Here is a 24,147-nt window from a genome sequence, read left to right as displayed (position 1 = left end):
TTCCACATGCTGCAGGTTTCCAGTGACAGGGGATGTAAAGCAGCCCTAGAGCATCACCGAGCCACTGCCATGCTTAACTGTGGGCACAGTGTTCTTTCTGGTGTATGCCTCATTCCTCTTCCTTCAGACATACAGCTGATCCATCGTGCCAAAAAAGTTCCAGTTTCGATTCAAACCAGAATCCCAGAACCTCTGTAGCTCATTGATATGATCTTGAGCATATCAGAGCTGACTTTTCTTGTGCTTTTGGGTCAGTAGTGGTGAACATCTACATTCAGTACCACCTTACTGTACTCACTGAAACCTCAGTCCCTGTTGCCACCAGGTTCTACTGGAAGTCTTTTGCAGTCACTCGAGGGTTTTTTACAACCTGCCTTCTTAGATATCTGGTTGCAGACATTGATAGCTTCCTTTTTCTGCCCCGTCCAGGCAGTGCAACCACTGTTTCTGTAACTATGAACTGGTGAACTGTGCTCCCAAGGGTGCCTCTAGGAACATTCAGGGCCTTTGCTATCATTATCATTCCTGTTCCTTGTTTGTGAAGGGCAATGATCACTTCTCTGAACTTTTTGGACCATTCTTTTGACTGCCTTATTTCTAACAGGCAGTGAAGGTATTTCATTTTCCAGCTCAAGTAAACCTGCAGACACTAATGAAGTCCTTGATTGGTGTGCTTGAAACAACCCTGGTTTTGCATATTTGAACTGTTTTGAGGGATTCTGATGAATAATTCCTTGAATAACTGAAGAATTTAGAGACTGGAGAAGTCATCATAAATTGCATTTTCATTTGGATTTGAGGAAACCACTGGAAGTATTAGTTGTGTTGAGCTGTTTCAATTGCTTTTGTTTGATTTGTTCATTTCAAGTCTGTACATTTTTAAAATAAACTTGATTTGCAAGAAGAGTTGCCCCAGACTAAAAGCTGTCAATGACTTTTGTTCCTCATCTGTTCTTGAGTTTCTTTAGATGGCACAGTCTAATATAAATATTTGTTTGATGAAAAATTCAAGTGTGATAAATCAGGAAGGGTTAAATACTTTTTCACAGCTGTAAATAGCACTGCAAACTTCTGTAGACTCAAGTTTCTGCAACACTGCAGATACTACATGACCTCTAATAACCCCACAACCCAACAGTGAAACTACATGGACAGCAAGAGCCAACACATCCAGAGGGTAATCAAGTAGGTACTCCCCTTCATCACTGTTTGGTCCAGTAACCTCTGGAAGGTTCATCAGTTAGCCCCAGCACCCCACAGCTACCGCTCTCCATGCTAGCACCCACCATCAATCACAACTTCTTGATCTGATCTACTCTACCACAAGGCAATTACAGCAAAAAACAGCACTGCCACCTTCAAAAGACCCATGCAAGCTCCAGGTGGAGATGATACTGAGAGTACCCTCTCTAGCACAAGGCCTCTAATGACAGTCTCTCACCCTCATGAGGGAAGAAAGGAGGAAAGTTGAGGGAGAGAGGCTGTACACACCCCTTCTTTGGTCCCTCATTTCTGAAGAGAAGAGCATTATTTGTGATCATACCCAGGCTATCTGGTTTTAAAAGCTTCCAGTGTTTATTCTCAGCAATCTGAGTCAATTTATCAGAGTCTTGTGAAAATAATCAGACCCATAAAACCTGTTAACAAGAATATGGGCACGCAATATGCCAAAATCTATCATGGATGATAAATTTAAGAGATTATTACCTGTCTTTATTCTGACTAATCCATACAGATTTCAGTACCTACTGGTAAATGTGTAATAGTCACAGATATATATGAAATGAACTCTATCGAGAGTTTACAACCTTACAGACATATTTTCAACTTTACAGAGTAGCAGGTTAGCTATTAGTGGTGAAAATTAATCAAAATATTATTTGCAATTTTCAAATAGCAGGAGGTGAAATCATTTTTTATACCATTTAAATTCAAATATTTTGCAGCAGAGATGCCCTTGTGCTCATTTTAAACACAGATGTAAGAATAAATCATCTTTTTGTGTAGAAAGCCAATATTTTTTCAAAGCCCTATCAGCATATGGACAAAAGTATTTGGCCACTCCTGTTGGTTTACTGAGCTCAGGTGTTTCAATCAGACCTGTCTCCACAGGTGACTAAAATCATCACCTAGCCATTCAGTCTCCATCTGAGAACATCTGTGACCCTGAATGTGACGGACACAACCTTTGCAATAAGACGACTGCTGAAAATTCATCACTGCTGAATACTCCAAAGTCAGCTGTAAGTGATATTATTAGAAGTGGAAGCATTTAGGAACAACGGCAACTCAGCCATGAAGCAGAAAACCAAGTAAAATCACACAGGGGGGTCAACAGCTGCCAGGGCCGTTTCTAGCTTTGTTGGGGCCCTATGCAAAATGTTGTTTGGGGGCCCCTAGTTTACCAAACTACGATGGAGAGATTCCTAATCCAGTAGAAGATCCACGAACATGCTAATGATGCATGCATGCATGATAACCTCTCATATTAAAATGAAATGTCTTAAGTTGAGCCACTCAAGAAAAAAAAGAAGGAAAACAAAAATCCTCTATTTGTCGGTAAATTAAACACATAAGGAGTGTTTTTAAAAATGGTTTATTTTAAAAGCAAGAACACAACTAATGTAACTCACAAACTAACATTCATGTGAGGCTAGCTGGGGACAAATAAACAATTTTTTTGACCAAAAGGAAAAACAAGATCTCTACCCTTTCTTTTTCAAACAGGAAATGGATCTGCCAGAAAATACACTGACCCAGTCATTCCTATCCTACCTGTCAGTGAACCTCAGTCACTGTCAGTGGAGTTCAATGATTTTGACTTAATTTTGCCTCAAAAACACCAGCAACAGCTTATCATTGCGGATTATTTCATTCTGATATCCTACTTTTATTATCAAGCATATACAGCACTGATCATCAACTGGCGGCTCGGGGGCCGTATCAGACCCCCCATAGCTTCTTGTTCGGCCCTGGAAAGATCATTAAATTCAGAAAAGGAGGAAAAGAAGATGTTGAGGTTTTCAGGGTATCGTTTGGCATGACATGTCTGTTAAATCCATCCCATAAACAATTAACATTCAAAAACGTTAAGAATTACAAACATTTGATTTGTTTTTACTGAAATTTACTGTCATAATTAGTAGAAGTTTGAAAAAGGGTAAAAGTTGGCAGAAGTGCTGCAAAAATGTCTAGAAAAAGCTGGAAATGTGGTTAGAGAGTAGCAAAATTGGGTGATTAAGTGGCAAAATGGGTTGTGGCGTGGCACAAAAATTGGCAGAAAAAGTTGCAAAAATAGGTTAAAATGTGGCAAAAATTGGTAAAAGAGCAAAAAACAGGCAAAAGTATCAGCTAGAAAAGCACTCAGAGAGCGCAGACCTCTGCCATTAGCCCTATCTCCCAATAGTGAAGAATCCTTTAAAAAATTGCTGGATCCGTCCCAATGTGCCCCCCACCACGGCATTCGCCGATTACTCCCTCCCCGATGGGGTGGAAACACGGTGAGGCAAAGCACTTGATTCGCTACAGGTGGACTGTCATGGTGGAAGCATTGCCTTCCAGTGCCAGAGGATGCACTGGCAGTCTCACCCATGGTCTCACTGGACGACTGGAAGTCATGTCAGAGGGTGAATATTCCTCTATTCCTCCCAGCATTGTGAGTATTCTCGCTACAATTCGCTGTCTTTCTCTCTGTTACGCTCCAACTCATCTCCTCGACTGGGCGTGCGTCTTTCAAACTCTGTAAACTCCAGAACTTTGAATAGAAACACACCCAAAAATGCTGCTGGGATTGAAGTTACTCATGTCCGCCATCTCCTGGTGTAAAGTGGTAACAGCGCAGACCTCCGCCATTAGCCCTATCTCCCAATAGTACAGAAACCTTAAAAAAATTCCTTAATCCAGACAGTGATCTGGATCAGTCCCAAATCTAATCAGTTCTTCCTTATGCCATTTCTGACATTTCCTGAAAATTTCATCAAAATCTGTCCACAACTTTTTGAGTTATGTTGCTAACAAACAAACCCACCCAATCACATAACCTCCTTAGCAGAGGGAAAAATTGATTATAAATGACCAAAAAAAGTTGAAGACAAGTAATGTAAAAGGGTTAAAAAGCGGCAAAAATAGAAGAAAAGTTGCGAAATGAATAAAAGAGTGGCACAAAAGGGATAATACATGCAGGAAAGGCATTAAAGGGAGTTAAAAAATGTAATAAAAAGGGGTTAAAAGTGGCAAAAATAGAAGAAAAGTGGAAAAAAATTGATAAGAGTGGCACAAAGTATCAAAATGGGGTTTAAAGGAGTTAATACTGGTACTAAATCACAATTGTGAAGGGCCCCTTCTCTGGGATGTTCAAGGGTCCAGCCAGTTCCGTTCAGCCTGCTGCATTATAGATAACAGGGATAGATCTCACTGGTAATGACTAAAAATGTCCTGCATTATGAAATAAATACAAATACGACAATAATATTTGAATCAGACCAAAATGTTTCTTTAGTTTTTGTGTGTTTGAAAGTCCAGCCCCCAGAGTTTCTGTCGGGACTAAATCTGGCCCTGGTGCAGATGTACTTGATGAGCCCTGATATACAGTAAGGGATAAAGACAGGTAATCTTAATTCTCCTCAGATGAGGCTGAATATTCAGCTTTGGAGCCCCCTATTGGCTTGTGGGGCCCTGTGCATTTGCATAGTCCGCGTATGGCAAGAAACAGCCCTGACGACTGCTAAGGCACATGGTGCATAAAAGTCCTGAGTCCACAGCTGAATAGTTCCAAAATCCACTGGCAGTAATGTGAGCAAAAAACATGCAGCAGCTCTGTCATGGGATGGGTTTCCATCTGCATGCAAGCCTCAACTCACCAAGTCAAATGCCAAGCATCCAAAAAAGTGTTGTGAAGCACACTGACACTGTGGAGCAGTGGAAACATGTTCTGTGGAGTGACCAATCATGCCTCTCCGTCAGATGGGCAAGTCTGGGTTTGGCGGATGCCTGGAAAATGTCCCCTGCTTGACCGCTTTGTGCCGACTGTGAAGTTTGGTGGAGGAGAAGTAATACTGTGAGGCTGTTTTTCAGGGTTTGTGCTTGGCTCATATCTCCAGTGAAAGCCAGTCTTAATACTTCACCTAAACCCCACTGAGCACCTTTGGGATGAACTGGAACGAAGACTGTGAGCTAAGCCTTCTCTTTCAACATCAGTGCCTGGTCCATAAATGCTCTACAGAATAAATGGGAGCAAGTTTCTACAGAAACACTCCAAAATCTTGTGGAAAGGCTTACAAGAAGAGTGGAGACAGAGCTGCAAAAGGGGGGCTGTCTCTTTATTAAAGTACATGTATTTGAATACAATGTCATTACAGTCCCTGTTGGTGTGATTCTCTGGTGGCCGAATGCTTTTGTCCACATAGTGTATAGCCTCTTCTGCCTTTATGCTGAGCTATGCTGAAGGATTTCTGACTCCTGCTTTGTTATCGCTGAAAGGACACAAGTGTGAAATCAATCCAATTATCTTGTTATGTGAGAATATAAAAATGTGAGTATATGTTATACTTTGCTTTAATCAGTGTGATTTCTTTACCTTGCCTTGCTTTACCAAAATAATAGCTATATGTTGTGGAAACGCCCATGAGCAGTCCCCAGCAGTCAACTATGTTTGTATGTTTTGGGGTTTTCTTGATAACTGAGTTTTGTTATGAAAGTTTGTCTGATAATTATAGGAAATGGTCAAACTTTGTTTCAGCGTAATCTTAAAAAAAAAAAAAATCTTCCTCTCTGACCTGCACAGCGATGGACGGCCTCCACTTCCTGCCCCCGCGCCCGTCGTCCTGCCCCCCAGCTCTGCTCAGCACGATGCTGTTCTGAGGCAGAGACGTGGACTTCCCCAGGCTGCCCCCGGCTCTGTCTCTCTCCCTGGCCGGCCTTGGTGGTCCCTCCAGCAGACTGTCAGCCGAGCTGCTGTGCTTCGCCCTCACCCCAATCCCTGGGACCCCTCCATATGGGACCAGCTCCCGTGAACCCCTGACCCCATCAAGGCTCTCTGCTGAGTTACTGTGCTGTCGGGAACGTCCAGGGCTGGTGGAGGTGTAGTATCCTCCCCTGGAGGAGCGACCTGAGGGGCCGTCGGAGCTGCCCAGGTCCACTGAGTTGCTGTGCTGTTTGGGACGACCGGGGCCTGAAGTGGAAACCAGCTGTCCACTGCTCTGGAAGTAGGCATCCTGCGTGGACTCGGTGCTGCTCTGGGCTCGCACCGAGAGTGAAGACTTGGACATGCGAGGTGGGAGTGGGGGAGGAGCACCTTTGCGATAAGGAAAGACTGAAGTGTCAGAAGAGCAGGAGAAAGGAAGACAGAGGCATAGTGGACTGTTAAAAGCAAAATGGGAACTATAAGAAGAGGGAGCAGGGGAAGGGGATACTTACAAAAGGGACAGACTGTAAAAAAAGGAAAAGAGTAATAGAGGAAAATTTAGAAAGGAGAGGGAGGTGAACCAATACAGGGAGAAAAACAGAAAAGAATCATTAAAATAATGCAAATGATGTAACATAAATAATAATAGAAAAGATTCAATAGCACATTTTATTTCCAGGGAAAATTATGGAGCTATTACTGTTGCAAAAATATTTGCAAATGCATGCACAAATCCACAAATGTGTGCACAGATCTGCAAATGCATGCAAAATTTGCAAATGTGTACAAAAGTCTACAAATGCAATGCACAAATGTGGAAATGTATAGACCAATTTGCCACATTTGCAGGTTTGTGCATGCATTTGTAGACCTTTGTACATCTTTGCAAATCTGTGCACAGATTTGTGGATTTTTGCACATCTGTCATTAGCAGATTTATTTACAGATCTGTGTATGCATTTGCAATAGTTTTGCAACAATCATATGAAGCTTTTATTGTTGCAAAACTATTTGCAAATGCGTGCACAGATCCCCAAATGTGTGCACAGATCTGCAAATGTATGCAAAGATCTATGAATACATGCAAAGATTTACAAAATGTGTAAAATGATTTGCACATTTGTACAAAGGGCTACTGATGTGTGCACAAATGTGCAAATGTGTAGACCAATTTGTAATTGTGGACTTTATTTTGGTTCAGAAAAATTACCCTTCTTGCTTTAAGTTGTCAAAATACTCACAAGACAACAATGACAAGTAAAGTCTGCCTCTTAGTTGGCTGTCATACACACGTGACTTTTGCAACATTTCTGCTGTGATCTGCAAATGTGCACTCAGATCTGTATATGTGAAAGCACTGGGTTTTATTGCCCTCAGCACAGGCTCACAGGCAAGGCTACATGCCTAATAGTATATGCATTACACGGACCAGCAATCGATGCTGAGAGCAGTTTATATGTATTTGATGTATTGTGAGTACTTTGACAAGAAGTCTTCTGAAATAAAATAAACTAAGTCCACAGCTACAAATTTGAACCACAGTCTTGCAGATTTGTACATGTATTTGTAGACCTTTGTACAAAATTGTGGATTTTGCACACATTTTGCAAATTTCTTTATGCTTTAGTAGATTTGTGTACAGATCTGTGTATGCATTTGTAAATGGTTTTGGAACAATGATATGGAGCTCTCATTGTTGCAAACTATTTGCAAATGTGTGCACAAATCTCAAAATGTGCACACAGATCTTCAAATGCACACCAAGATTTGTAAATATGTAAAAAGTTTTGCACATTTGTACAAAGGTCTAAAATTGCGTGCACAAATGTGCAAATGTGTAGACCAATTTGCCACATTTACACATTTGTGCATGCATTTGTAGACCTTTGTACAAATTTGCAAATCTTTCCGTGCATTTGCAAATCTGTGCACAGATTTGTGGATTTTTACACACATATTGCAAATCTGTCATGTCCACAGCTACAAAATTGAACTACAGTCTTGCAGATGTGTACATGCATTTGAAGATCTTTGTACAAAATTGTGGATTTTTGCACACATGTTGCAAATTTCTCAAGGCTTCAGCAGATTTATGTACAGATCTGTGTATGCATTTGCAATAGTTTTGCAACAATCATATGAAGATTTTATTGTTGCAAAACCTTTTTACAAATGTGTGCACAAATCCCAAAATGGGTGAACAGATCTTCAAATGCATGCAAAGATTTGCAAAATGTGTAAAAATGATTTGCACATTTGTACAAAGGGCTACTGATGTGTGCGCAAATGTGTAGACCAATTTGTAATTGTGGACTTTATTTTGGTTCAGAAAAATTACTCTCCTTGCTTTAAGTTGTCCAAATACTCACAAGACAACAACGACAAGTAAAGATCGCCTCCTTGTTGGCCGTCATACACACATGACTTTTGCAACATTTCTGCTGTGATCTGCAAATGTGTACTCAGATCTGTAAATGTGAAAGCACTGGGTTTTATTGCCCTCAGCACAGGCTCACAGGAAAGGCTACCTGCCTAATAGCATATGCATCAAACAGACTAGCAATCAATGCTGAGAGTAGTTTATATGTAATTCATGTCTTGTAAACATTTTGACAAGTTTTATGAACTAAGATAAACTAAATCCACAACTACAAATTGGTCTATACATGTGCAGATTTGTGCACGCATTTGTAGACTTTTGTACAAATTTTCACATTTTTGCATGCATTTGCAAATCTGTGCACACATTTGTGGATTTGTGCACACATTTTGCAAATCTATCTATGCTTCAGCAGATCTATGTACAGATCTGTGCATTTGCAAACAGATTTGCAATAATAATAGCTCCATATAAAGGCAGCTTCTATGATGAATTTCCCTGAAACCCAGGGAAGGAAATGGAGGCAAGAAGACAGACACGACAGAAGTGACAAAAGAAAACCTCTTCCCCTGAGCCAACTAAACTCTGCTTCTTAAGAAGATAAAGCAATTTCCTGAGAGAAATATTAAAATAAGAAATGCAGATCCTGTCTCTCCCTTATCCCTCTGGGCTTCTTTCAAACGTATATACACACATACACAGTTTATTTTAAGCGAATAAAGGATCAAACTTTAATGCGTTTCTTTCCAAGCAACTTCACCAGCAAATAGCTTGTCACAATTTATAAAAATCCTCGTCATGAAGCTTTTTACTCTGGTTTGGGGAATGAATGCATGAAGGTGCATGTATGGCTTGCAATGCCATGTGGGCTTATAGTAAATGTACGTGACACTTTGCAGGCTTTAAAACCGTCAGGGGATATATACTGGTTCAACTGAGGACATGTGGTTGTGCAATGGCCTGAGTGCACTGTAGCTCTCACTATGTATAGTGCATTAGGCTTGAGCATGAGTGCCAAGATAAAGCAAATCAAAGAGAACAATAAATCCACAAAAATGCAAAAAAAAGATTCAAGCAAAGAGAAAATCAGAAGGCACAAGAGCGAGACTAAACCAGAAAATGATGCACAGCTGACAGAGTGACAGAAGCAGCTGGAGACACTGAGCTATCCTCATAATCACGAGCACTCCGCACCTAATACCCAGCCTCAGAAAGCAGCGATCACACCAGGGAGGATGATGGGAGAGATCAGATACAGAGAAAAGCTGGAGAACAAAGAGCATTCACAATAACACAACACAGACACACAAGTGTAAGCTTATAGCATGCACAAAGTAACACAAACACAAAGACAGAGCAGCAGAGGAGCAGAGGGCTTGGGTGGAAAAAGTCAGATAACAGAGGTTAAAGGAAAAAGGAGAAAAAAGGTTAAAAAGGAAAAATAGATGCATTCATCGTATGTGGCTTTGACTCTGCAGCGCTGACGGATGTGTGATTTTAACTTCATAAACACGCTTCATGGAGGTAAGCAAACAAAAGCTGTCAAATTTCAGCCTGTCCCAGCTGTCCTGCTGCGTCTGCCACCAGGACGCCGCAAATGAGTAAAACACACACTGCTCCAATCTGCCGTCACACACGGCAGACTGAAAAATACACCTAACTCACCGGCCCCGCCCTTGATGCTTCCCTGGGGGCCTGACATGGAGAAGACAGAGAGGCAGTCATCGTCCTGGGAGCATCCAGCCTGGATGGCACGGACGTAGCTGTGGCTGCGAGTGCGGAACACGCCTGGAAGATCCAAAGCCTCCACGGCTTGAGACTCCACTTCTCCGAACATGGTCTCACACACCGACTCAAACTGACGGTTCAACGTGTCACCCAACTGGAAGATAAATGGGAGTGTAAGGAGGGCACAGCACCACACAAAAATACAGGAGTAATGCCCCGGAGATCCTTTTCTGGTACCTGTGAGCTGGTCAGAGAGCGGGTGTAGCTACGGGAGCGGGTGTGGGTTTTGGGTGTAGTCCGGCTGTTGGGGTAGGAGTCAGTACACTGCTTACATGAGTACCTGTGTCCAACAAATAAGAGACAGTTGTAGTTAGGAACCTTGTCTGCTGTTACAAATGAATTACAGATGCTGTCTGCAAAAAAGGCAACTCATCCTAAACTATCATAGAGGTCAGTTTGAATTATACAGTGAACATTTTTGCAGAAACCCCCTCTTCTTGTTGAAGACAGTGGAGGATGAAATAAGATCTTACAGCATGGGAGAAGGCATAAAGGAGGGGCTGAAGCTAGAGAGAGCTGTCAATTTGCACATACAACAGCTGCACCACATTCCCGAACGCCACGGTTTTATCCCAACTGAAGGCGAGCGACCTCGCTCACTGGAAGCTAGAGCTCTGCCTTACGAAGGGCGGCAATAATCAGAGATCCCACAAGAACTGCAAATTCACGCAGGAATAGTATGATTATTTTGCCTTTTTGGGGTTGATTTGTCATTAATTTCAGCATGATTCCATGATATTATTGCTTCTGCGATGGGTGAGGACATTAAGAAGTTAAAGGTTCAGTTCTTGCTTAAAGGATGTGTAGTTTTATTTAAACCTCTAAAGTTAACTTTTCCTCATCAATGGTGCTGTTGTAGCTCAGTGACCCGCTGACCTCCCTGTGACTCTTTGCTCTCGCTGCAGGATGAGATGTACACTGTGTTCCAAAATATTATGCAAATTGGATTTTAGTGTCATAAACATTCAAATTTTGTTTTTCAGTTAAACTCATGGATGGTATTGTGTCTCAGGGCTCTGTGGATCAGTGACATCAATCTGAGACACCTGTGATAATTACTTTGCCAGGTGAGCCCAATTAAAGGAAAACTACACACTTCCACATTATCCAGCAGGCCACAGGTTTCAGCAATATGGGAAAGAAAAAGGATCTCTGCTACAAAGTATGAAAACATTAGATATTTTAAGAAAATGTAAGCATGATCATCGTACTGTAAAGAAATTTGTGCAGAAAAAGGCATGATGAGGAAGGTTTCTGACAGACAAATTCATCAAATTAAGAGAGCAGATGCTAAAATGCCATTACAAAGCAGCAAACAGGTATTTGAAGCTGCTGGTGCCTCTGGAGTCCCACCAATCTCAAGGTGTAGGATCCTCCAGAGGCTTGCAGTCGTGTATAAACCTACTATTCAGCCCCCCCCCTAACCAATGCTCACAAGCAGAAATGGTTGCAGTGGGCCCAGAAATACATGAAGACTCATTTTCAAACAGTCTTGTTGACTGATGAGTGCCGTGCAACCCTGGATGGTCCAGATGGAGGAGTAGTGGATGGTTGGTGGATGGCCACCATGTCCCAACAAGGCTGTGATGTCAGCAAGGAGGGGGCGGAGTCATGTTTGGGCCGGATTCATGAGGAGAGAGCTGGTAGACCCCTTTAGGGTCCCTGAAGGTGTGAAAATGACCTCGGCAAAGTATATAGAGTTTCTGACCGACCACTTTCTTCCATGGTACAAAAAGAAGAACAGTTCCTTCTGTAGTGAAATGATCTTCGTGCATGACAATGAAAACATCTCATGCTGCAAAGAATCCCTCTGTGTCATTGGCTGCTATGGGCATAAAAGGAGAGAAACTCATGGTGTGGCCCCCATCCTCCCCTGACCTCAACCCTGTTGAGAACCTTTGGAGCATCCTCAAGCTAAAGATCTATGAGGGTGGGAGGCAGTTCACATCAAAACAGCAGCTCTGGGAGGATATTCTGACATCCTGCAAAGAAATTCAAGCACAAACTCTCCAAAAACTCACAAGTTCAATGGATGCAAGAATAGTGAAGGTGATATCAAAGAAGGGCTCCTATGTTAACATGGAACTTGGCCTGTTAAGATATTTTGGTTGAAATAGCTTTGATTTCAGTAAATATGACCTCCTAATGCTGCAAATTCAACAAATGACCATTTTCAGTTCTTTACAACCTATAAAATGTTCTGAAACTCTGTTGTGCATTTTGGTGGATGGCTTGAAAATTATACTGACTGTCATTTGTATCGACTATTTGGGAAAATTAGAGAAAAATATAATTTTCATAATAATTTGGAACACAGTGTAGACCAGTTTCATCATCACTTCATGATTACTACGTTTACTTTTCCCCACTTGTTCATTCAGGATATAAAATCATCAGCGGTGTTATTTTGGTCAGAAAGTTGTGTTTTTATCACTCAGCAACCAAAAGAACACCATTTGATTAGCAGCTATCTCACAAATGTCACTGAGTCATGTTTCACTGCCAGCTGGAGCCAGTTTGAATGTTTTATCCCCCATAATGAGTGGAAAACTGTTTTGAACAAGAGAGCAAAAGTGGACTTTTCTAGAAAGAAGTGTGAAAATTATAAAATTCAGATTCTATAATTAAAATCTGACTATGCTGTTTAAATAAATAGTTAAATATTAATACATTTATAAACTAGCGAATGCACAAATATATCATTAGTATGATGATTTGAATGTGACCCTGGGGCACTCCACCAATATTACATAAAACAGTTATATAATTTCCTCCATGAGTCCACAGAAGGCTCTCTGAGAACGTAACCCCATGTTGTCATCTAGGTTACCAGACATTTTTACACTCATCTGCTGATGTAATGTTTTCAGGTTCTGTTGTGAGAAATGGAAATATAAAGCACTTACAGAGTTTGAGATGTTTTTATTTTTCCACAGAGAGATAAGGAAGGGAATCTGTGCCCTTGGCATCTCACATTTTAGCTGCCTGGAGCGCCTCAGGTCATTGCAGGAGTGTTTCCAACTCTTCAAGAGGAGTACAGCTTCAGCTCAGAGGAGCACAAACATCATTAGCATTTTTCTACCACTCCCCGATTGGAAGAATCGATGCCCGCCTTCAGTGATGAAACTGTTCCATAGAGTTGCTTGGAAACAACAATCACTGAAGACAAACTAGAGTGGAATTTTGTAGACAAAAGAGAGTGCTGCATGGGGTCAAAAGTGGAGACTAGAGTGAGGGAGTCAGATGCTCTTCAGGAATGAGGGGGCAAATTTCTGTCCAGGTTATGAGCAAACAAAGTCCATGATAGAAACTGGCAGTCAGAACTGAAAAGCTGAGGCATATAAAAAACTGAGTGTTTTGACTCAAATAAGTATTCAAAGGGACATCATGACTGTTCTGAGTCGAAACACGTAGACACATCCTTGTTTTTTGCAGGATATATACTTCACCAGAGCGGTGATGTTTGCTGGAGACCCAAAATGATGTAATCAGACATATCCTGCTTCTGTTAACGCAGACAGAGAACAGTCGGCCTGCTGGATATATTGAGATTTTGGGTGCGCGTTTAAGGAAAGAAAACTTCTGGTTGCTTGGTTGATAAATATAGCAAAGGGCTTTTTGGAAGTACTTTAGCCTTTAATACAGAATGTAGAAGGCGGTGCCTTTGTCTGAACTGAAAATGTAGCTCTGCTGTTTCATTAATGAGCGTTCATAAAAATAATAAGAGAGCAGTGTCGTCACCTCTCACTGTGGATGAATCCTTCGTCTGTAAATCTTTCCTGACCTATTAACACTCTGGAATCCCTAAGACCCACGCTGTCACTGTTTTTGCAGGAGCGGTGAGGTGAGAGGCCAGAGGGAGAGGAGAGATTTAAACCTGTTGATCTGCTGAAGTCATTGTTCAGAGCATTTATCTCATCTTTAAGATATTTGGTGAAAAATAGAATAACAGACAACATTTACAGTCAAAAACGATGTAGTGTCATTTTAGACTTGCTTTCCGTATGTACCAATTATTTTATTCATATATTCCACTACTTTTGAGAAGGTAAAACTTTGGTAAAGCTATTTCAACCCCCCCCCCCCCCCCAAAAAAAAAAATCGTCCACGTGAGTAAGGGTCTGTTTTCACAAGAGATTCAAAAATGTTCAAAGATCTGATCTCAAAGTCAGCATTCGGGCTAAAATAACTCCTTACACAGTCGTCTAGGACAGGGTTTCACAATCTGTTATTCCTAAGCCCCCCCCACTCCGACTCATATCAAAGAAAAGCTAAGCACCCCCAATAAATATCAGTATTAATTGTGGTTATTTACAAAATCAAAAATTAAACTGGAATTTCAGATACACTGTTGTAAATTTACAATTTTAAACTGTTGTAAATTTGTGATTTTACGCTGTTGAATTTTGATTTTACACAGTTGTAAATTTACAATTTTACACTGTTGTAAATTTATGATTTTACACTGTTGTAAATTTACAATTTTACACTTTTGTATTATGACTTTACACTGTTGTATTATTATTTTACACTGCTGTAAATTTACAGTTTTACACCGTTGTAAATCTATGATTTTACACTGTTGTATTATAACTTTACACTGTTGTATTATGATTTTATACTGTTGTAAATTTAAAGTTTTACACTGTTGTAAATTTATGATTTTACACTGTTGTAAATTTACAATTTTACACTGTTGTATTATGATTTTACACTGTTGTAAATTTACAGTTTTACAATGTTATAAATTTCTGATTTTACACTGTTGTATTTTTACAATTTTACACTATTGTAATTTTATGATTTTACACTGTTGGAAATTTACAATTTTACACTGTTGTATTATGATTTTACACTATTATAAATTTATGATTTTACACTGTTGTATTAAGACTTTACACTGTTGTAAATTTATGATTTTACACTGTTGTAAATTTAGGATTTTACACTGTTGTAAATTTACAATTTTACACTGTTGTATTATGATTTTACACTGTTGTATTAAGACTTTACACTGTTGTAAATTTATGATTTTACACTGTTGTAAATTTATGATTTCACACTTTTGTATTAAGACTTTACACTGTTGTAAATTTATGATTTTACACTGTTGTAAATTTATGATTTTACACTGTTGTAAATTTATGATTTTACACTGTTGTATTATGACTTAACACTGTTGTATTATGACTTTACACTGTTGTATTATGATTTTACACTGTTGTATATTTACAATTTTACACTGTTGTAAATTTATGATTTTACACTGTTGTATTAAGACTTTACACTGTTGTATTACGATTTTACACTGTTGTAAATTTATGATTTTACACTGTTGTATTAAGACTTTACACCTTTGTATTATGATTTTACACTGTTGTAAATTTATGATTTTACCCTGTTGTATTATGATTTTACACTGTTGTAAATTTATGATTTTACACTGTTGTAAATTTACAATTTTACACTGTTGTATTATGATTTTACACTTTTGTATTATGATTTTACACTGTTGTAAATTTACAGTTTTACACTGTTGTAAATTTATGACTTAACACTGTTGTATTATGACTTTACACTTTTGTATTATGATTTTACACTGTTGTAAATTTACAGTTTTACACTGTTGTAAATATAAAATTTTAAACTGTTGTATATTTATGATTTTAAAAACTTGAAATCTTTGAGCTTCCTGAGTCAAAATTAAAGATATTTTACACTTGAAAATTTCAAGTTTTTCTTGTAAATTTCAGACTTTATATACTCTGAAATTCTGATTTTGATTTCTTGTTATTATAATTACAGTTTTTTTTTCATAATTTGTACCTTTTGTGCACAAAACTGAACGGATTTTCTTCATTTTAAAAATTGAGGAAAACCCCCTTTGAGGGTTAATATTTCCAGCTTCCAATGGGTGTGTTAAATCTTAGAATAAAAAATGGCCTGGCTGGTGCAGGGGGAATGGTTAAGTTGATTATGTGGCCAACCTCTGACTAATGGTAGAGTCCACCTCTGCATAGCTTTGATAGCATATTGTAGGAACAGCACAGTTTGGCTGTATTTGTTCCAGAGAATTGAGACTAAGTATGTTTTACAGTTTTTACAGTTTTACACTGTTGTAAATTTATGATTTTACACTGTTGTAAATTTATGATTTCACACTGTTGTATTAAGACTTTACACTGTTGTAAATTTATGATTTTACACTGTTGTAAATTTATGATTTTACACTGTTGTAAATTTAGGATTTTACACTGTTGTATTATGACTTAACACTGTTGTATTATGACTTTACACTGTTGTATTATGATTTTACACTGTTGTATATTTACAATTTTACACTGTTGTAAATTTATGATTTTATACTGTTGTATTAAGACTTTACACTGTTGTATTACGATTTTACACTGTTGTAAATTTATGATTTTACACTGTTGTATTAAGACTTTACACCTTTGTATTATGATTTTACACTGTTGTAAATTTATGATTTTACCCTGTTGTATTATGATTTTACACTGTTGTAAATTTATGATTTTACACTGTTGGAAATTTACAATTTTACACTGTTGTATTATGATTTTACACTTTTGTATTATGATTTTACACTGTTGTAAATTTACAGTTTTACACTGTTGTAAATTTATGACTTAACACTGTTGTATTATGACTTTACACTGTTGTATTATGATTTTACACTGTTGTAAATTTACAGTTTTACACTGTTGTAAATATAAAATTTTAAACTGTTGTATATTTATGATTTTAAAAACTTGAAATCTTTGAGCTTCCTGAGTCAAAATTAAAGATATTTTACACTTGAAAATTTCAAGTTTTTCTTGTAAATTTCAGACTTTATATACTCTGAAATTCTGATTTTGATTTCTTGTTATTATAATTACAGTTTTTTTTTCATAATTTGTACCTTTTGTGCACAAAACTGAACGGATTTTCTTCATTTTAAAAATTGAGGAAAACCCCCTTTGAGGGTTAATATTTCCAGCTTCCAATGGGTGTGTTAAATCTTAGAATAAAAAATGGCCTGGCTGGTGCAGGGGGAATGGTTAAGTTGATTATGTGGCCAACCTCTGACTAATGGTAGAGTCCACCTCTGCATAGCTTTGATAGCATATTGTAGGAACAGCACAGTTTGGCTGTATTTGTTCCAGAGAATTGAGACTAAGTATGTTTTACAGTTTTTACAGTTTTACACTGTTGTAAATTTATGATTTTACACTGTTGTAAATTTACAATTTTACACTGTTGTATTATGATTTTACACTGTTGTAAATTTACAGTTTTACACTGTTGTAAATTTATGATTTTACACTGTTGTATTATGACTTTACACTGTTGTATTATGATTTTACACTGTTGTAAATTTACAGTTTTACAATGTTATAAATTTCTGATTTTACACTGTTGTAAATTTAAAGTTTTACACTGTTGTAAATATAAAATTTTACACTGTTGGAAATTTACAATTTTACACTGTTGTATATTTATGATTTTACACTATTATAAATTTATGATTTTACACTATTGTATTAAGACTTTACACTGTTGTAAATTTATGATTTTACACTGTTGTAAATTTACAATTTACAATTGTTAAGATTTTACACTGTTGTAAATTTACAATTTTACACTTTTGTATTATGACTTTACACTGTTGTATTATTATTTTACACTGCTGTAAATTTACAGTTTTACACCGTTGTAAATCTATGATTTTACACTGTTGTATTATAACTTTACACTGTTGTATTATGATTTTATACTGTTGTAAATTTACAGTTTTACACTGTTGTAAATTTATGATTTTACACAGTTGTAAATTTACAATTTTACACTGTTGTATTATGATTTTACACTGTTGTAAATTTACAGTTTTACAATGTTATAAATTTCTGATTTTACACTGTTGTATTTTTACAATTTTACACTATTGTAATTTTATGATTTTACACTGTTGGAAATTTACAATTTTACACCTTTGTATTATGATTTTACACTATTATAAATTTATGATTTTACACTGTTGTATTAAGACTTTACACTGTTGTAAATTTATGATTTTACACTGTTGTAAATTTAGGATTTTACACTGTTGTAAATTTACAATTTTACACTGTTGTATTATGATTTTACACTGTTGTATTAAGACTTTACACTGTTGTAAATTTATGATTTTACACTGTTGTAAATTTATGATTTCACACTGTTGTATTAAGACTTTACACTGTTGTAAATTTATGATTTTACACTGATGTAAATTTATGATTTTACACTGTTGTAAATTTATGATTTTACACTGTTGTATTATGACTTAACACTGTTGTATTATGACTTTACACTGTTGTATTATGATTTTACACTGTTGTAAATTTATGATTTTACACTGTTGTAAATTTATGATTTTACACTGTTGTATTAAGACTTTACACTGTTGTATTACGATTTTACACTGTTGTAAATTTATGATTTTACACTGTTGTATTAAGACTTTACACTGTTGTAAATTTATGATTTTACACTGTTGTATTAAGACTTTACACCTTTGTATTATGATTTTACAATTTTGTAAATTTATGATTTTACACTGTTGTATTATGATTTTACACTGTTGTAAATTTATGATTTTACACTTTTGTATTATGATTTTACACTGTTGTAAATTATGATTTTACACTGTTGTAAATTTACAATTTTACACTGTTGTATTATGATTTTACACTTTTGTATTATGATTTTACACTGTTGTAAATTTACAGTTTTACACTGTTGTAAATATAAAATTTTAAACTGTTGTATATTTATGATTTTAAAAACTTGAAATCTTTGAGCTTCCTGAGTCAAAATTAAAGATATTTTACACTTGAAAATTTCAAGTTTTCCTTGTAAATTTCAGACTTTATATACTCTGAAATTCTGATTTTGATTTCTTGTTATTATAATTACAGTTTTTTTTTCATAATTTGTACCTTTTGTGCACAAAACTGAACGGATTTTCTTCATTTTAAAAATTGAGGAAAACCCCCTTTGAGGGTTAATATTTCCAGCTTCCAATGGGTGTGTTAACTCTTAGAATAAAAAATGGCCTGGCTGGTGCAGGGGGAATGGTTAAGTTGATTATGTGGCCAACCTCTGACTAATGGTAGAGTCCACCTCTGCATAGCTTTGATAGCATATTGTAGGAACAGCACAGTTTGGCTGTATTTGTTCCAGAGAATTGAGACTAAGTATGTTTTACAGTTTTTACAGTTTTACACTGTTGTAAATTTATGATTTTACACTGTTGTAAATTTACAATTTTACACTGTTGTATTATGATTTTACACTGTTGTAAATTTACAGTTTTACACTGTTGTAAATTTATGATTTTACACTGTTGTATTATGACTTTACACTGTTGTATTATGATTTTACACTGTTGTAAATTTACAGTTTTACAATGTTATAAATTTCTGATTTTACACTGTTGTAAATTTAAAGTTTTACACTGTTGTAAATATAAAATTTTACACTGTTGGAAATTTACAATTTTACACTGTTGTATATTTATGATTTTACACTATTATAAATTTATGATTTTACACTATTGTATTAAGACTTTACACTGTTGTAAATTTATGATTTTACACTGTTGTAAATTTATGATTTTACACTGTTGTAAATTTACAATTTTACACTGTTGTATTATGATTTTACACTGTTGTATTAAGACTTTACACTGTTGTAAATTTATGATTTTACACTGTTGTAAATTTATGATTTTACACTGTTGTATTAAGACTTTACACTGTTGTAAATTTATGATTTTACACTGTTGTAAATTTATGATTTTACACTGTTGTATTAAGACTTTACACTGTTGTAAATTTATGATTTTACACTGTTGTAAATTTATGATTTTACACTGTTGTATTATGATTTTACACTGTTGTATTATGATTTTACACTGTTGTATATTTACAATTTTACACTGTTGTAAATTTATGATTTTACACTGTTGTATTAAGACTTTACACTGTTGTATTAAGACTTTACACTGTTGTAAATTTATGATTTTACACTGTTGTATTAAGACTTTACACCTTTGTATTATGATTTTACACTGTTGTAAATTTATGATTTTACCCTGTTGTATTATGATTTTACACTGTTGTAAATTTATGATTTTACACTGTTGTAAATTTACAATTTTACACTGTTGTATTATGATTTTACACTGTTGTAAATTTACAATTTTACACTGTTGTATTATGATTTTACACTTTTGTATTATGATTTTACACTGTTGTAAATTTACAGTTTTACACTGTTGTAAATATAAAATTTTAAACTGTTGTATATTTATGATTTTAAAAACTTGAAATCTTTGAGCTTCCTGAGTCAAAATTAAAGATATTTTACACTTGAAAATTTCAAGTTTTCCTTGTAAATTTCAGACTTTATATACTCTGAAATTCTGATTTTGATTTCTTGTTATTATAATTACAGTTTTTTTTTCATAATTTGTACCTTTTGTGCACAAAACTGAACGGATTTTCTTCATTTTAAAAATTGAGGAAAACCCCCTTTGAGGGTTAATATTTCCAGCTTCCAATGGGTGTGTTAACTCTTAGAATAAAAAATGGCCTGGCTGGTGCAGGGGGAATGGTTAAGTTGATTATGTGGCCAACCTCTGACTAATGGTAGAGTCCACCTCTGCATAGCTTTGATAGCATATTGTAGGAACAGCACAGTTTGGCTGTATTTGTTCCAGAGAATTGAGACTAAGTATGTTTTACAGTTTTTACAGTTTTACACTGTTGTAAATTTATGATTTTACACTGTTGTAAATTTACAATTTTACACTGTTGTATTATGATTTTACACTGTTGTAAATTTACAGTTTTACACTGTTGTAAATTTATGATTTTACACTGTTGTATTATGACTTTACACTGTTGTATTATGATTTTACACTGTTGTAAATTTACAGTTTTACAATGTTATAAATTTCTGATTTTACACTGTTGTAAATTTAAAGTTTTACACTGTTGTAAATATAAAATTTTACACTGTTGGAAATTTACAATTTTACACTGTTGTATATTTATGATTTTACACTATTATAAATTTATGATTTTACACTATTGTATTAAGACTTTACACTGTTGTAAATTTATGATTTTACACTGTTGTAAATTTATGATTTTACACTGTTGTATTATGATTTTACACTGTTGTATTAAGACTTTACACTGTTGTAAATTTATGATTTTACACTGTTGTAAATTTATGATTTTACACTGTTGTATTAAGACTTTACACTGTTGTAAATTTATGATTTTACACTGTTGTAAATTTATGATTTTACACTGTTGTATTAAGACTTTACACTGTTGTAAATTTATGATTTTACACTGTTGTAAATTTATGATTTTACACTGTTGTATTATGATTTTACACTGTTGTATTATGATTTTACACTGTTGTATATTTACAATTTTACACTGTTGTAAATTTACAATTTTACACTGTTGTATTATGATTTTACACTGTTGTATTAAGACTTTACACTGTTGTAAATTTATGATTTTACACTGTTGTAAATTTATGATTTTACCCTGTTGTATTATGATTTTACACTGTTGTAAATTTATGATTTTACACTGTTGTAAATTTACAATTTTACACTGTTGTATTATGATTTTACACTGTTGTAAATTTACAATTTTACACTGTTGTATTATGATTTTACACTTTTGTATTATGATTTTACACTGTTGTAAATTTACAGTTTTACACTGTTGTAAATATAAAATTTTAAACTGTTGTATATTTATGATTTTAAAAACTTGAAATCTTTGAGCTTCCTGAGTCAAAATTAAAGATATTTTACACTTGAAAATTTCAAGTTTTCCTTGTAAATTTCAGACTTTATATACTCTGAAATTCTGATTTTGATTTCTTGTTATTATAATTACAGTTTTTTTTTCATAATTTGTACCTTTTGTGCACAAAACTGAACGGATTTTCTTCATTTTAAAAATTGAGGAAAACCCCCTTTGAGGGTTAATATTTCCAGCTTCCAATGGGTGTGTTAACTCTTAGAATAAAAAATGGCCTGGCTGGTGCAGGGGGAATGGTTAAGTTGATTATGTGGCCAACCTCTGACTAATGGTAGAGTCCACCTCTGCATAGCTTTGATAGCATATTGTAGGAACAGCACAGTTTGGCTGTATTTGTTCCAGAGAATTGAGACTAAGTATGTTTAATGCTCTAAAGTCAGCCATGTTTTTCCTGTCCTGTACTGTGTCCTGGCGTTTTTACTTTCTCCTCTTATACAAACACAGCCACAGTATTATTAGACCTTTGATCCATGCTGATAGACCGTCTGAAGGCATCCCTCTGTGCGATCAGGGTGGACTTAGGAGAGGCTTTTGGGCTGGTGTCTGAGTCAGCGCTGTCATCATCACCCATGGCCTTGATGTAGCTGCCACTCCGCATGCGTCGACAGGGAATCTCCCCTCCGCTGTCGTTGCCACTGTACCCACCGCCCCAGTCTTCTGAGGGGACCTGTGACACAACCATAGTCACACAAAGATGCACAGTCATAGGTGACGCTAGGGAGCTATCTAAAAACAGATGCATCATACAGCAAAGTAAGGAGAACACTGTAAAATACATGACCAGATCTGAATGGGTTAAACAGTAAGAATGTGTTAAAATCAAGTTTGCATTCTTCTTCTACATCTACGGTTAAGGAAAAAGAAATAGTTCCCAATGTGAATTCATTAGTGTTCGGATATTGAAGATGTTTCCACTGCACTGGTCGCAGCTTCCTCCCAATATCCACTCTTAAAGACTTCTCGAAACAGAAATATATTTCATCTTTGAAAAATATTTCATACCTCAAACAGAAGGAGAGAGATGGATCACACACACAGTCCTGGCACACGTGCAAACATACCTGCAGAGCTAGATCAAGCATGCTCATGTATGCGATGAGAGCAAACCCAGGCGCCAGCGCACCCATGCACATGTACGCATACAGGAAGGATAATGTCAAATAAAAGAGAAAGGGACGAAGGGACTTACAGAAAGAGAGAAACTCTGACAGCTGGAGAAACACTGACACAGAGAAGGAAAAACAGCGTAAGCTCGAAGCTGACACACGGAGAGCAAATTAAACAACAGGCGTACGAAAAAGAAACAGGTTCACAGGCGTGGCATACAGACAGATGCAGGGTGACAAACAAAGGAAAAGGACGCTTAAGTGGGCAGGGAGACAGATGAGCAGACAAATATGGGTGTGATGAGAAAACCAAATGAGAAAAAACAAACAGGAACACTCGAGATAGGGAGCCAAGGAGGAGGACAGCAGAAATGGAAGCAAAGGAAATGGACAGGTTCACTCTCGTAGGAAGTTTGAATCTACATAACTAGGTCAGTAAATGTGGGATACTCCATCATTTTTAAGATTTGACTAAATACTCCCTGTCGTCAATAAACTGAAAAAAAATGTGGAGAACCTGACCATCAGAGAACAAATGAATAAATGAACAACCCAGAAAAGGAGCTTTCATTGCTGCAGAAGTACAAGCAAATACTTTAATAGATCCTAATAAATACACGGATTCACGAACACATCCACTGCTCTGCTCACATCTGTCTGTAGCTCCACTAATCCTGATTCTATTGACTAAATAGAAAGGTGTTATTAAACCCTGCTCAGCCAAACTGTTGAAAAATGCCTTGGCAAGAGCCACAATCCAAATGGTAAAAAGTGACTGAAATGGGCAAGAAAGCTGTGGAAAGTTGGAAAAGTGGGGGAAAAGGGGCATTAAATGGCAAAAGGCAGCTGAAATTGGCAAAAAAATGAAAAGGAGCAGGATAAAACTGGTTAAAACCAATAGAAAAGGACAAAAATGGCCTAAAAGCAGTAAAAATGGATTAACAGTGGCAAAAAAATGGGGGAAATGAGGCAAAATAGGTATATAATGGAGAAAACTGGGTGAAACGGGGCAAAAATGGGTGCAAAGTCACAAAAAAGTGAGATACAGGTGGTCAAAAAGCATCAAAAATA

At 36.2% G+C, this 24,147-nt stretch overlaps 1 protein-coding gene across 1 annotated transcript in view; it reads right to left on the bottom strand.

The window, feature by feature from the left end:
* The window catches only part of dlgap3 (discs, large (Drosophila) homolog-associated protein 3), a 49,754-nt gene that overhangs the window by 7,442 nt on the left and 18,165 nt on the right, over nt 1–24,147 (bottom strand). The window contains exons 2-5 of the mRNA XM_041809615.1: nt 22,432–22,637; nt 10,248–10,350; nt 9,948–10,164; nt 5,775–6,310 (exon numbers count right to left, since the gene is read on the bottom strand). Coding sequence (XP_041665549.1) covers nt 5,775–6,310; nt 9,948–10,164; nt 10,248–10,350; nt 22,432–22,637 — 1,062 coding nt within the window. The remainder of the gene's footprint in view (nt 1–5,774; nt 6,311–9,947; nt 10,165–10,247; nt 10,351–22,431; nt 22,638–24,147) is intronic.

Source organism: Cheilinus undulatus, linkage group 16 (genome assembly GCF_018320785.1).
Source record: "Cheilinus undulatus linkage group 16, ASM1832078v1, whole genome shotgun sequence".
Taxonomy (NCBI): Eukaryota; Metazoa; Chordata; class Actinopteri; order Labriformes; family Labridae; genus Cheilinus; species Cheilinus undulatus.
The sequence above is the reverse complement of the archived record's forward strand: the minus strand, read 5'-3'. Positions and strand labels throughout refer to the sequence as shown.